Genomic DNA, 12,781 nt, shown 5'->3' on the forward strand with positions numbered 1-12,781 from the left:
TGCCATCACCGCTGCCACCTGTCACGCGCGACCCATGGGGGCCGCCATCTTGGACGCCATCGCCAATGCCACCCGCCACGCGCGGACTCATGGGGGCCGCTATCTTGGGATGACTCCCCAGCCTCCCGGGAGCCCAGCTCACCCGACCGTATGCTGGCCGCCGCTACCTCCGACCGGCCTACCAACCGCCTTCCGAAGCTCGCCTCCATCACGCTCGACCAGTCCCGGCTGCACCACCTCGCAACGTCTACGATGACCATCCAGATCAACGGGCACAAGGTGGCCTGCCTTTTCGACTCCGGGAGCACAGACAGCTTCATACACCTAGATACAGTAAGGCGCTGCTCCCTCCCAATCCGACCCGCGACCCAGAAAATCTCCCTGGCTTCCGGATCCCACGCAGTAAAAATCCGGGGGTACTGTGTTGCGACCCTTACTGTACAAGGCGTAGAGTACGCTAACTTCAAACTCTGTGTCCTTCCCCATCTCTGCGCTGCCCTATTGCTGGGGCTCGACTTCCAGTGCCACCTCCAGAGTCTTACTTTAAAGTTCGGCGGACCCCTGCCCCCCCCTCACCGTCTGTAGCCTCGCGACCCTTAAGGTCGCCCCACCCTCCCTCTTCGCAAATCTCACCCCGGACTGTAAGCCCGTTGCTACCAGAAGCAGACGCTACAGTGCCCGGGACAGGTCGGAGGTCCAGCGCCTCCTGCGAGAGGGGATCATTGAGGCTAGTAACAGCCCCTGGAGAGCCCAAGTGGTGGTCGTCAAGATTGGGGAGAAGAACCGGATGGTCATCGATTACAGCCAGACCATCAACTGGTACAGGCAGCTCGATGCATACCCCCTCCCCCCGCAAATCTGACATGGTCAATCAGATTGCGCAGTATCGAGTCTTCTCCACAGTTGACCTGAAGTCCGCGTACCACCAGCTCCCTATCCGCCTGGAGGACCGCCAATACACTGCCTTCGAGGCAGATGGCCGCCTCTACCACTTCCTCAGGGTCCCCTTCGGCGTCACCAACTTGGTCTTGGTCTTCCAAAGAGATATGGACCGAATGGTTGACCAGTACGGGATGCAGACCATGTTCCCGTACTTAGACAATGTCACCATCTGCAGCCATGACCAGCAGGACCATGACGAGAACCTCCGGCACTTCCTCCACACCGCTAAACTCCTGAACCTCACCTATAATAGAGAAAAATGCATCTTCCACACAACCTGCCTAGCCATCCTTGGCTATGTGGTGGAACACGGAGTCCTAGGGCCCGACCCCGACCACATGCTCCCCCTCCTGGAACTCCACCTCCCCCACTGCCCCAAGGCCCTGAAGAGATGCCTGGGGTTCTTCTCGTACTACGCCCAGTGGGTCCCCAACTATGCGGACAAGGCCCGTCCACTGATCAAATCCACCATTTTTCCCCTGACACTGAGGCCCGCCTGGCCTTCAATCACATCAAGGCAGATATTGCCAAAGCCGCGATGCATGCTGTGGACGAGTCCATCCCGTTCCAGGTGGAGAGCGATGCGTCGGACTTTGCTCTGGCCACTACACTCAACCATGCGGGCAGGCCCGTGGCTTTCTTCTCCCGTACACTCCATGCCTCCGAAATTCAACACTCCTCCGTCGAAAAGGAAGCCCAGGCCATCGTAGAAGCTGTGCGACATTGGAGGCATTACCTGGCCGGCAGGTGATTCACTCTCCTCACTGACCAACGGTCGGTTGCCTTCATGTTCAATAACACACAGCGGGGCAAGATTAAGAATGACAAGATTCTGAGGTGGAGGATCGAGCTCTCCACCTACAGCTATGATATCTTGTATCGACCTGGGAAGCTCAATGAGCCCCAGATGCCCTCTCCCGCGGTACATGTGCCAGTGCACAGGTAGACCGACTCCGGGCCCTCCACAATGACCTCTGTCACCCTGGGGTCACCCGCTTTTTTCACTTCATCAAGGCTCGCAACCTGCCTTACTCCATTGAGGAGGTCAGGACCGTGACCAGGGACTGCCAGGTCGGCGCAGAGTGCAACGGCACTTCTATCGGCCAGACAGAGCACACCTGGTAAAGGCCTCCCGCCCCTTTGAGCGCCTCAGCATCGACTTCAAAGGGCCCCTCCCCTCCACTGACCGCAACGTGTACTTCCTCAACATCGTTGATGAGTACTCAAGATTACCCTTCGCCATCTCGTGCCCTGACGTGACCTCTGCCTCCGTCATCAAGGCCCTGCACAGTCTTTTCACCCCGTTCGGTTCCCCGCCTACATCCACAGTGATCGGGGTTCCTCCTTCATGAGCGACGAGTTGTGTCAGTTCCTGCTCAGCAAGGGCATCGCCTCCAGCAGGACTATGAGCTATAACCCCCGGGGCAACGGACAGGTGGAGAGGGAGAATGCGACGGTCTGGAAGGCCGTCCTCCTGGCCCTACGGTCTAGAGGTCTCCCAGTCTCCCGCTGGCAGAAGGTCCTCTCCGAAGCGCTCCACTTCATCCGGTCGCTCCTGTGTACATCCACCAATGAGACTCCTCATGAACGTATGTTTGCCTTCCCTAGGAAATCCACCTCCGGGGTCTCGCTCCCATCCTGGCTGGCAGTCCCAGGGCCCGTCCTTCTCCGGAAGCATGCGAGGAGCCATAAAACCGACCCCCTCATCGAGAAAGTCCTGCTCCTCCATACAAACCCACAATCTGCCTACGTGGCACACCAGACGGGCGGCAGGACGCAGTCTCCCTTCGGGATTTGGCACCTGCAGGTTCCCCAGCGACCATCACCATCACCCCTGACCCTGCACCGTCTTCCCCCACCCCTGCCCACCTACCTCATGAAATAGCACCCGCAGGCCCACCGGCGACAATCACCACCACCTCTGTCCATACACCGCCCCCCCTCTTCACCGACTCAACAACTGGGTGAAGAAGAAGACGACACGCTCCCGGACGCGCAGGTCTCGACACCGGTGCCCACACCACAGCCGGGACTGAGGCGATCACGGCGGAAGGTCAAGGCCCCCGACAGACTTGACCTTTAAGACTACTTCATTCCCGCCTGACTCTATTTTTAAACAGGGGGTGAATGGGGTAAACCACGGTACAGCATCGTATGGCATTGTGTTGTGTTGTACATGCCTGGTCTGGTTCAGGATGGCTCCGCCTGTGGCTCCTCCCCTCGGGCTTATGTATAAAGGTGCCAAGTCTCTGCCTCCGACCCAGTTTGGGTCCAGAGGCAGAAGGCTTGCTGTTTAGTGTATTAAAGCCTCTGTTACGTTCATCACTCATCGTGTGTTTATTGACGGCATATCACCCTTTTGGAACGTCATTCTGGTCGTGAGTGCGGAGTTGTGTTTGGAAGACAGTCCTGCGGCTCCTCGAGCTGTGGGATTTGCAACAGTGATGTTTTGCCTGCGAGCTGACAGTTATTGTACGACTGCAGGTTGTGCGCCTCGAGACTCTGTTGATGTTGAATTGACTGGACATTCTATATGTGACTTCTGGTCCTGTGGCAGCTCGCGCCGGAACCCTGTTGATTTTTTTATTTGCGTTGTGGGTTTATTTGCCCGTGTAGAGGTACTGTAAGAATATATAACAGCTCCCTGGGCATTTAAGTAGGTGCTTTATTTTTAGGTAAACTTTAGAGTGCCCAATTTATTTTTTAAATTAAGGGGCGTTTGGGAGTAATGGGACGTTGAGGTGGACGTTGTCCGAGGTGTTCCCCCCTCATCTGCTCCCTCTGAAGCTGGAAGGCATGTCACGCCGATTGGGCCTTGGGCTGATGGGTCCGATGCCGTGGTGCGTGCCGTCCCCGGGTTCGGCTGTTGGCAGCTTCGCCCCGTGTGACTGGTTGTGATGAAAGGGTAATGTGCCTTTAAGACCGATGCATGTGATGCCCATTTAAGACCGGGTTTGGAACCCTGGGGGACTCCGCCTCCGGCTCCACCTCCCAGGGTTCCAGATATAAGGTAACATCCTGTGGGCGGCGTTCAGTGAGCACTCACCTCTCTGGCTGGCGAAGTTCTCTGCTTATTAAAGCCTTTGTTTACAAGTACACTCTCCCGTGTCATTATTGAGGGTACATCACTGGTGAGGGTGTTGGGCCGGATGTAATGCTTGGTAGAGTACCCGCCGGCCCATCCTGCTTCCCCATTCGGTGGTGCCTTATCCGAATTGTTGTCTGGCCACTGTGGGGTTTGCACCCGTTTGGTCCTCTCCTCCTCAAAGGTTGTCCTTGCAAGGGGTTTTGGAGTTTGGGGTGGGAGGGGTGTAATAACCTGCACATGATCCATCCAGATGGGGATGATTGTTCCCCATGCTCAATTGGACTGAGTTTTCCCAGCATTAACATAAAAAGCCGGCAGCTGTAGAGCCAGCTAAAAAGGAACAAGGACCCGGTGAGATGAGGACCTGGTGAAAGGTAACCAGGCCCTGTGCATGTATGATGCTGTTGCTCAAATAAAGGACTTTTAAGAAGCTTGTTGGACTCTCCTGGCTTTATCCCTGGAATCGAACCTGGGACCCTGGAAATGTGAAGCAACAGTCCTAACCACTGTGCTACTGTGTCATGTATATATAACAGAAACTGTGTGTATATTATAGAAACTGGACATGGAGACTGTGTTTGTATATTACATATAAGCAGACATGGGGACAGTGAGTGCATATTGTATATAATCAGACATATAGGCAGCTTGTGTTTGTTATATATAGAGGCAGTATATTGTATGTAACTCAACAATTCTGTGTGTTAAATATGACCTTGTGCAGGGGCCGGTCTGTATTATTGATTGTAAACTCACCGATACAGTAGAAATTTTCCTCTTTCTTACACTTCCTTGAGCACCCATCGCCATCCAATAAATTACCATCATCACATTCTTCTCCAAGTTTCCTGAGAGAGAGAAAATAACAGACAAAACTATTTTCAAACTCCTCCTCCTAACCCCCACACAACACTTGAAGCTGACAGGATGGCTCAACTGCAGGAGGCTTTCACGGCCATTTGGGTAGCTATTCCACTCGTCAGTCACATTCGTGCAAAAAGTACCAACCCCCATCATGGGCCGCATGGTGATGGGTATGTGGCACAGTTTGTACATCGAGTCTGGCCTGGGCCCAATGGGCCAAATGGCCTCCTTCTGTGCCGTAATGACTCTACGTCTACATTCCAGCTACTGCTCCACCGTGTTGGCTGCAGATGTTCATGTCACAGTGTGTTAATGATGTGTTAATGAAGGACGACAGTTTAACAGGGAGCTTGCCCCATCTGCACTGATTTATCACAGCCCCCTGGTATAACAGACTGTTGAACCAGATTTGGCTGGGCTTCAGTGGTCTGCTCAAAACAAATCTAGCCACCCCAGGCATCATTTAACAAGGTGCTGCCGTTTGTCTTTGCTCCCACCTTTCATTTGATAGGGAGCTGCTGTTCCTATTTGGCCCTGCTTCTGGCTGCTTGTTATTTTGTCAGCCAATTTTCATCGTCCTCGGCAACCCGTTTTCACCCAACCATGTCCCTGATACACCAGATGCTGCAGATGGCTGTGCCAGCACACGTGCCACCCAGCCTGTTACTGGACTTCAGTCGCCCAGGAAGGTTCTCAACCAAGACAGTTGTTGAGAAAGAGAAACTTCCGCCAATCTCTCTCCTGTTGCCGCTCGTTACTCAATGTCTCCCACTGGAAAGGGCCAGACCAGGCCAGGAATCCCTCCCATGGGGAATTAGCCTCCTGACACCCAGGGCCTCACATGAAGAAACATTGCTTGGCGGGGATGTCGGAGAGTAACTGCTACTTGTGGAACAGTATTTCACTGTGTCAACAATTGCATGAGCAGGGCATGAGAAAACTCTTGAGACAAGTAAAACTTTTTTTAAAAGATGCAAATGTTAGCTGAGCTCAGCGGCAGGTGTCTCGCATTAGTTAGAAGGTCATTAGTGCAAGACCCATTCCAGAGACTTAGGGGGCGATTCACTGGACCTGTTCGACCCAGCACAAATCCTGAGAGTGGCCATAACCGGATTTGCGACAGGGAGATCTCACCTTGTGATTCTCACCTGGTGACGTAACTTAATTTAAATATTTAGAATCGGCTTTATGGCAAATTCAGCTCCTGTAATTCTCCCACCTGCTGGTGCAACATGAAGTCAGCAGGAATCACTACAGGTTCCAAAAATGGAGGCCAGACAATCATAATCATGTCGGGGTCTCGGAGGCCATTGTAGCCCCTGGGTGGTCAGGGCCCTGGAATGTCCCCTGATACTATGGCAGTGCCAACCTGGCATTGCCAGGTTAGCACAACCAGCATGCCAAGGGGCAGTGCCAGGTTGGCATTGCCAAGGGGTGTGGCCTGAAGGTGGACCTGAATTGGGAAGGACCTTTGGTGAACTTATAGCAGGGTGTCACTCAACTGGGGGAGGGGAGGGGGGAGGGGGGGGGGGGGGGGGGGGGGGGGGGGCAGCTGATGCTGTCAATGGTGATGAGGGTTCTTTGCCGGCATAAAGGAGAGCGGTTCTGTAGCATTATTCTGAGATCGGGGAGCCCTTTAATAATGGTGCCCCGATCTCGGAGGATCCAGCTTTGCTAGTGTCTTGGGTCTGCATTTATCTTTCACCCCGTGAATCACCCCAAGCTCAAAAAAAAGTCGAAGTGTGGTGGATTGCGATCGGGATCACGCCAACCCATCGAGTGGGAATCGCACCACGCTTCCCACCAGAAACCACTCTCATAGAATCCTTACAGTTCAGAAAGAGGCCATTGGGCTCATAGAGTCTGCACCGACCCTCAGAAAGAGCACCCTATCGCTGTAACTTAACCTGCACATCTTTGGACACCAAGACGCAATTTAGCATAGCCAATCCACTTAACCTGCACATCTTTGGACTGTCAGAGGAAACCAGGGCAGCCAGAGGAAACCTACGCAGACACGGGGAGAACGTGCAGACTTCACACAGTCACCAAAGGTCGGAATTGAACCCGGGTCTCCGGCACTGTGAGGCAGCAGTGCTAACCACTGTGCCACCATGTCACCCGAAGACATTTTTAGGGAGAATTGCAAGAGTCACAGAGCTTTACAGCCCAATCTTGTGTGGAAACTGGCTGCTGTTTTTATCTTCATTAAATACAATGGTTGTATTTTATTGGTTGTGAAATGTATTGGGATATCTTACTACTGGCTGATTGAGGTCCAATAGCTTGAGCAACAGTCATAGAATTTCTACAGTGTAGAAAGAGGCCATTCGGCCCATCATGTCTGCACCAACCTTCCGAGAGAGCACCCTAACCCCACCTAAACTTTTTGGACACGAAGGAGCAATTTTGGATGGCCAATCCCCTTAACCTGCACATCTTTGGACTGTGGGAGGAAACGGGAGCACCCGGAGGAAACCCACGCACACACGGGGTGAACGTGCAAACTCCGCACAGACAGTCACACAAGGCTGGAATTGAACCCGGCTCCTTGGTGCTGTGAGGCAGCAGTGCTAACCACTGTGCCGCCGTCTGGGAACTACAGCTGGGATAACCTGTCCTGGATGAATTATATTTAGAATGGATAGTGCACTGGTGTCCTGGAACCTATGTCAACAGACTTCAGCAGATCTTTTAATCATCTCGTGAACCAAATTCATGCAATGTCTGTTGCTAATTTTCTCACAACTTACTTCAAACTGAAAGAAGTCCCCAAAAGTTCACTGGTGTTGTCTGGGATGTTGGCAGTAAGTCAGAGCTAGTTGATCCACCGTGTGTTGGATCCCTCACATTCAGCACCTGGATTTCAATGCAACCCTTACTCAGGGGTCCTCAACACATAAAGGAAAGACCGAGGGGACAGTACACTCTGTGATCAGAGACTGAAGCCAACCCAACTACAGGTGACAAAAGCTCTCTCCTCTCTCTGCTGTGCTGGAGCTTAGATGAATATACTTGGGCTGTTTGAGCCGAGTACTCAATGGAAAAATGGGTCCCAACTGACAGGGGGAAAAAAAGTGAACCCACCAATAGATTATTAAATTAAGTCTTGTACTTTTTTCTTACCTTTCCACTCGTTCATCCCCACAGAAGGGATTGCCATGTACGTAGACCAGAGGTGGGGTCAGTTCACTGGATGTTGATCCGGCTGCCACCTTTACTTGGTAGCTGTAAACTCTGCCTGGGGCGACCTCCCTGAAAGCACATCGTCGACAAACATTAGTAACACCACTTAGTCTCCCCCAGAGTTCTTGAAGGAGAAAAATGAACTATGCAACAGTGAACACTCGTGCAGAGAAAAACAAAATCAGGAGCACGAAATTCAAATAAAACTGTTTGAAATCTAATGAAAACCAATTCAAACTTCCTATAAAGACTGCAGGAGAGGCTACAGGCCTGGCAGAACTCTACTGAGGGACATCCAAGGGCTGAGACCCACCATGGAGAGGTATTCTGCCACTGCTCACAAACTGAATGACTAACTGAGAGAGCCTGCAAGGTCTTTGTGCACTGTACGAATGAGGTATGTGTGGTCACAGAGAGATTGTGCAGCCAGCCACAGAAGCAATAGAAAAGGGATTCATTCAAAATGCTCCCTTTTAGAACTAACTCACAAGCTCAATCACCAATGGAAAACAGGGCAAACAAAGCTGCTGCTTACGTTGAAACAGCTCCACCCCCAAGACACCTCCCCATGATCAAGCCTGAAGCCAACGAGCTGGAAGCAAGTTGTTCACATGGCAGCTATGAGGCAGTTTAATCGTCACGGTTCAGCTGATTGACGCTTGGTACAAACCTTTTGCAAGCACGTTTTCCCACCACACTTGTAATTTCTATTGAACAGGCTCTACACATTAGTTGCCATGTATTCCTCCATTCCCATTAGTCATCCACATTTCAAACCCTCTGGAGTTTACCCAAGATGTGACATATGTAATTTGCAAATGTGTTTTAATAGCAGACTGTAATTTGCAAATGTGCTTTAATAACAGACTGTAATTTGCAAATGTGCTTTAATAAGACTGTAATTTGCAAATATGCTTTAATAACAGACTGCAGCTTATTCTCACCCTCCAGACTTAATGCCTCACAGCAGCAACATAAGAACTCAGTCCAATGTTACAAACCCCCTACCCACTTGTATAGGGAGGGACAGTGATGAACTGTAGGAGAGTGAAGATAGTCCATTTCCTTAAACAACTGTTGTCTTCCTCTTCCCACACACATACACTCTCGCCAGGTACGGAGAGACCCAGAGAAGAGTACATACCATTGATCATGATGTATAAGTCAACCCAACAATAAGGTAACCACATGTTTTGGTGCCGAAAAACATGTTTAGGTCTATACTCAACCCTTTTCAGATAAGAAATATTACACTCAAATTAAGAGTTGGTCTTAATTTTCCACTTCAGATATGGCTGTTTTACTCACTTTGCAAGTCAGTGGATTGGATCAAGCAGACAATACATGCCTTGCTGTCAAGCAGAGATGAAGGTGCTTAAGATGTACCTCCACAGAGCAGGCTGCACATGGCAAATAATCAACAGAAAAGGATTAAGTATGAAGCTGGTTTCAAGCGAAAGGTTGCTTTGCTAACTTATCAAATAACTGTGCTGCAGGGAGAGAATTCAGTGTTAGTGAAAACTGGTGCCCGAAGAAGGTGTCCATGACAAAATGCACCATGAGAATGAGGAGATCTTCAGAAGTATGTGTATCAGAATGAGCCTTAAAAACCTTTAGCATGGTTTCATCATCACCAGAAATGCAGTGTGAATGTACAGACTTAAGTGGGTCAAATCAAATCAAACCTTGAATCCATTAAAGATTTCAGAGCAGGGCAGCACAATGATGCAGTGGTTAGCACTGCTGCCTCACAGCTCTGAGGACCCAGGATCGATACTGGCCCCGGGTCACTGTTCGTGCAGAGTTTGCACGTTCTCCCCGTGTCTGCGTGGGTCTCACCCCCACAGCCCAAAGATGTGCAGGGTAGGTGGATTGGCCACGCTAAATTGCCCTTTAATTAGGAAAAAAAAGAATTTGGTACTCTAAATTAAACAAAAAAATTTCGGAGCAACAGACGGTTGTTGTAGCTGCTTTACGGAACGAAAATGTCCAGTGTTGAGGCAGAAGACCAAAATCTCTCAGAGATTACCAAAAGACCAAAACACCAAAGGGGTGGCACGGTAGCACAGTTAGCATTGCTGCCCCACAGCTCTAGGATCCCAGGTTCAATTCAATTTGACTGCCTTTGTGGAGTTTGCACTTTCTCCCCGTGTCTGCGTGGGTTTCCTCCGGGTGCTCCGGTTTCCTCCCACAGTCCAAAGGTGCGCGGGTTAGGCGGACTGGCAATGCTAAATTACCGTTAGTGTCCAAAAGGTTAGGTGGGGTTACTGGGGATAAAGAGGAGGCGTGGGTTTAAGTAGAGTACCCTTTCCAAGGGCCAGTGCAGACTCGATGGGGCGAATGCACTGTAAATTCTATGATCTATGACCCCGATGACAAAATTACCAGTATCCAGCGATTCATCATCAGACCAACAGCAAGATGCACATGTTGCCATTATGCCACATCGCGGAACATGGGTGAAAAGCCCATGAATTTCAATATACGCAGCAGCTGAACAAATGGGCTGGAAAGGTTCAAAAACATTTCTAATGAAAATCACAGGACCATGAGAAGACAACGGAAAGATTTCTAATTTCATTTGTGACGGGTTTTTCAGGGAGTTCCCCACCCCAATTTAATGACACTTAATCGCTATTTTGGGGAGTTTCTCACCTGTCTAGTTCAGTACTTGGGAGCTGAACTCAGTCATTGGTCGCCATTTTGAAAGGATGCCTGATCTCTAAGTAAGCATGTGGATCCACCACATTCCCCACCCATGGGCAATGTCACCCCCCCTCCCCCCCCACACACACACACATGGGCACTCCTACCCCACAACCCCCAATTGAGGACACCCCACTATGGGATCCTTGGGGGTCCCCCCTCTTCAGGCCCTCGATGACCATTTATAGGCCCCTCCCGTTCCAGGACCCCCCACCCAACACCCCCCCAACCTCTCAGAGGCCCCTACTTACCTGCCGTACATCCACCCCACCCTTCAAACACCCCTACCACCCTCCTTTCATGGGCATGAACCCCCTCAGGCCTGGACCCTTGGCAGTGCTACCCTGGCACCTGGACACCCTTGCACTGCCACCCTGGCACCAAGGCAGTGATCCTGCCAGCTTGGCAGTGCCACCTAAGCACCTTGGCAGTGCCTGAGTGGCAGTGTCAAGGTGCCTGCTGGGCAGTGCCAAGTTGCCCACGTTCCAGGGGGAGAGCCAGGGGGGTCACACTGCTGTGACCCTGACCATCCAGGGGGCTCTAATGGCCCGAGAGACCCCCTGGGTGTTGTTCCGCCTGATCCACGTTTGTGTGGACCAGCACTGATCTGCGCTCGGCTGCAGCCCTGCTGAGAAGGCTAGTAAATCCCGCAATATCGGTAGATATCGGGTAAGTTCACCGAAGTCAGTTCAAAACCAGCTATGGCGCATGCCACAAGGGGCGGGATCCTGACTCAAACGCCTTGCAGGACCTGGGTGGATCCCGCGAGGTGTGAAGACTGCTGGGAAGCCAGTGAGTGGGGGCTCTCCCGGCATTCACTGGCTGCACTGCACTCGAGCGAGAGTGCAACGCGGATGGTGGATAGCACCCTTGGTCACTCACTTTTTTGGGCCCTGGGGAGTTTCTCACCAGTTTGGCCGACAGATTAGGGTGCAATTCTTTGGCCTCGTTGCTCTCTCGCTCAAGCGAAACAAGGCCTGTGAATAGCGGGAGAGACTGAAAACGAGAACCGTGCCATTTGCCAAACAGTTTTGCGATGCAACCGGCCCGCTCCCGTAGGCGAAATTGGGATCTTGCAATGGCATGGGCAGAAGATATCACCACTTGAGCCCGATTCCCATACAATTAACGGGAGTGACCCCATATCCAAGGCCTCATGTCATTCATCGGCTTCTCCAGCAAGTGGTCATGCTGACGCCACCTAGTACCCTTTTTGAAAAATGTGGACCTGGTGGAAGGGCTTCTGCGGGGAGCTGAGGTGGTGAGTAGCCATCTTTGCTCACAGGCAAAGAGCCCGGGGGCACAAAGAGCCACCCTCCGCTATCCCTGACCACTTAGGGGTCTCCAATAGCCCAGGAGACCCACTGGGTGCCGTTCCAACTAGTCCACGTTGATGTGGACCAGTGCTGAACAGCGCCCGGCTGCGGCCTCGTTGAGGAGGCTGATAGGTCCCAGGAGGCCGGTAGATCCAGAATAGGTTCCCCAAAGACGGAGGTGCCATTTGGTCATGCCCCTTTTGGGCATGATTCTGACTCAGATGCCTCGCTGGACTTGGGTAGATCCCGTGAGATGTGAAGGTGCCAGAAAACCCGCGGGAGGCCTCTCCAGGCATCCACTGGCCGTACAGCACTCGATCGAGAGCGCAACAGGCCTGGTGAATCGCACCCAAGATTGACAATGGTACTAGTCTACATGGCTTATGGAACAAAATTAAAACCTATGGTAATTTTTAAACATAAAACAGTGCTGAAAATCAAAGTTCCCTGCAGGAGGTTTTGTGCATGTCCACAAAAAATGATTGGAGGGATGAGCACAAGAGGCTAACTTATTCAAACATATAAGATCCTGAGGGGACTTGATAGGGTTGATGCTGAAAGGGTGCTTTGCCTTGTGGGAGCAGTTCAAAAATACTAGGGGCGGGATTCTGCATTGCCCGACGCCGAAATCGTAATCAGAGATCGGCAGAGAATCGATCCCAATGCCGGAATCGGGGCT

At 51.6% G+C, this 12,781-nt stretch overlaps 1 protein-coding gene across 1 annotated transcript in view; it reads right to left on the reverse strand.

Moving 5' to 3' along the window:
* The window catches only part of pappa2 (pappalysin 2), a 726,002-nt gene that overhangs the window by 369,555 nt on the left and 343,666 nt on the right, over positions 1–12,781 (reverse strand). Inside the window, exons 8-9 of the mRNA XM_072511622.1 lie at positions 8,021–8,149; positions 4,787–4,878 (exon numbers count right to left, since the gene is read on the reverse strand). Coding sequence (XP_072367723.1) covers positions 4,787–4,878; positions 8,021–8,149 — 221 coding nt within the window. The remainder of the gene's footprint in view (positions 1–4,786; positions 4,879–8,020; positions 8,150–12,781) is intronic.

Source organism: Scyliorhinus torazame, chromosome 7 (assembly GCF_047496885.1).
Source record: "Scyliorhinus torazame isolate Kashiwa2021f chromosome 7, sScyTor2.1, whole genome shotgun sequence".
Classification (NCBI taxonomy): Eukaryota; Metazoa; Chordata; class Chondrichthyes; order Carcharhiniformes; family Scyliorhinidae; genus Scyliorhinus; species Scyliorhinus torazame.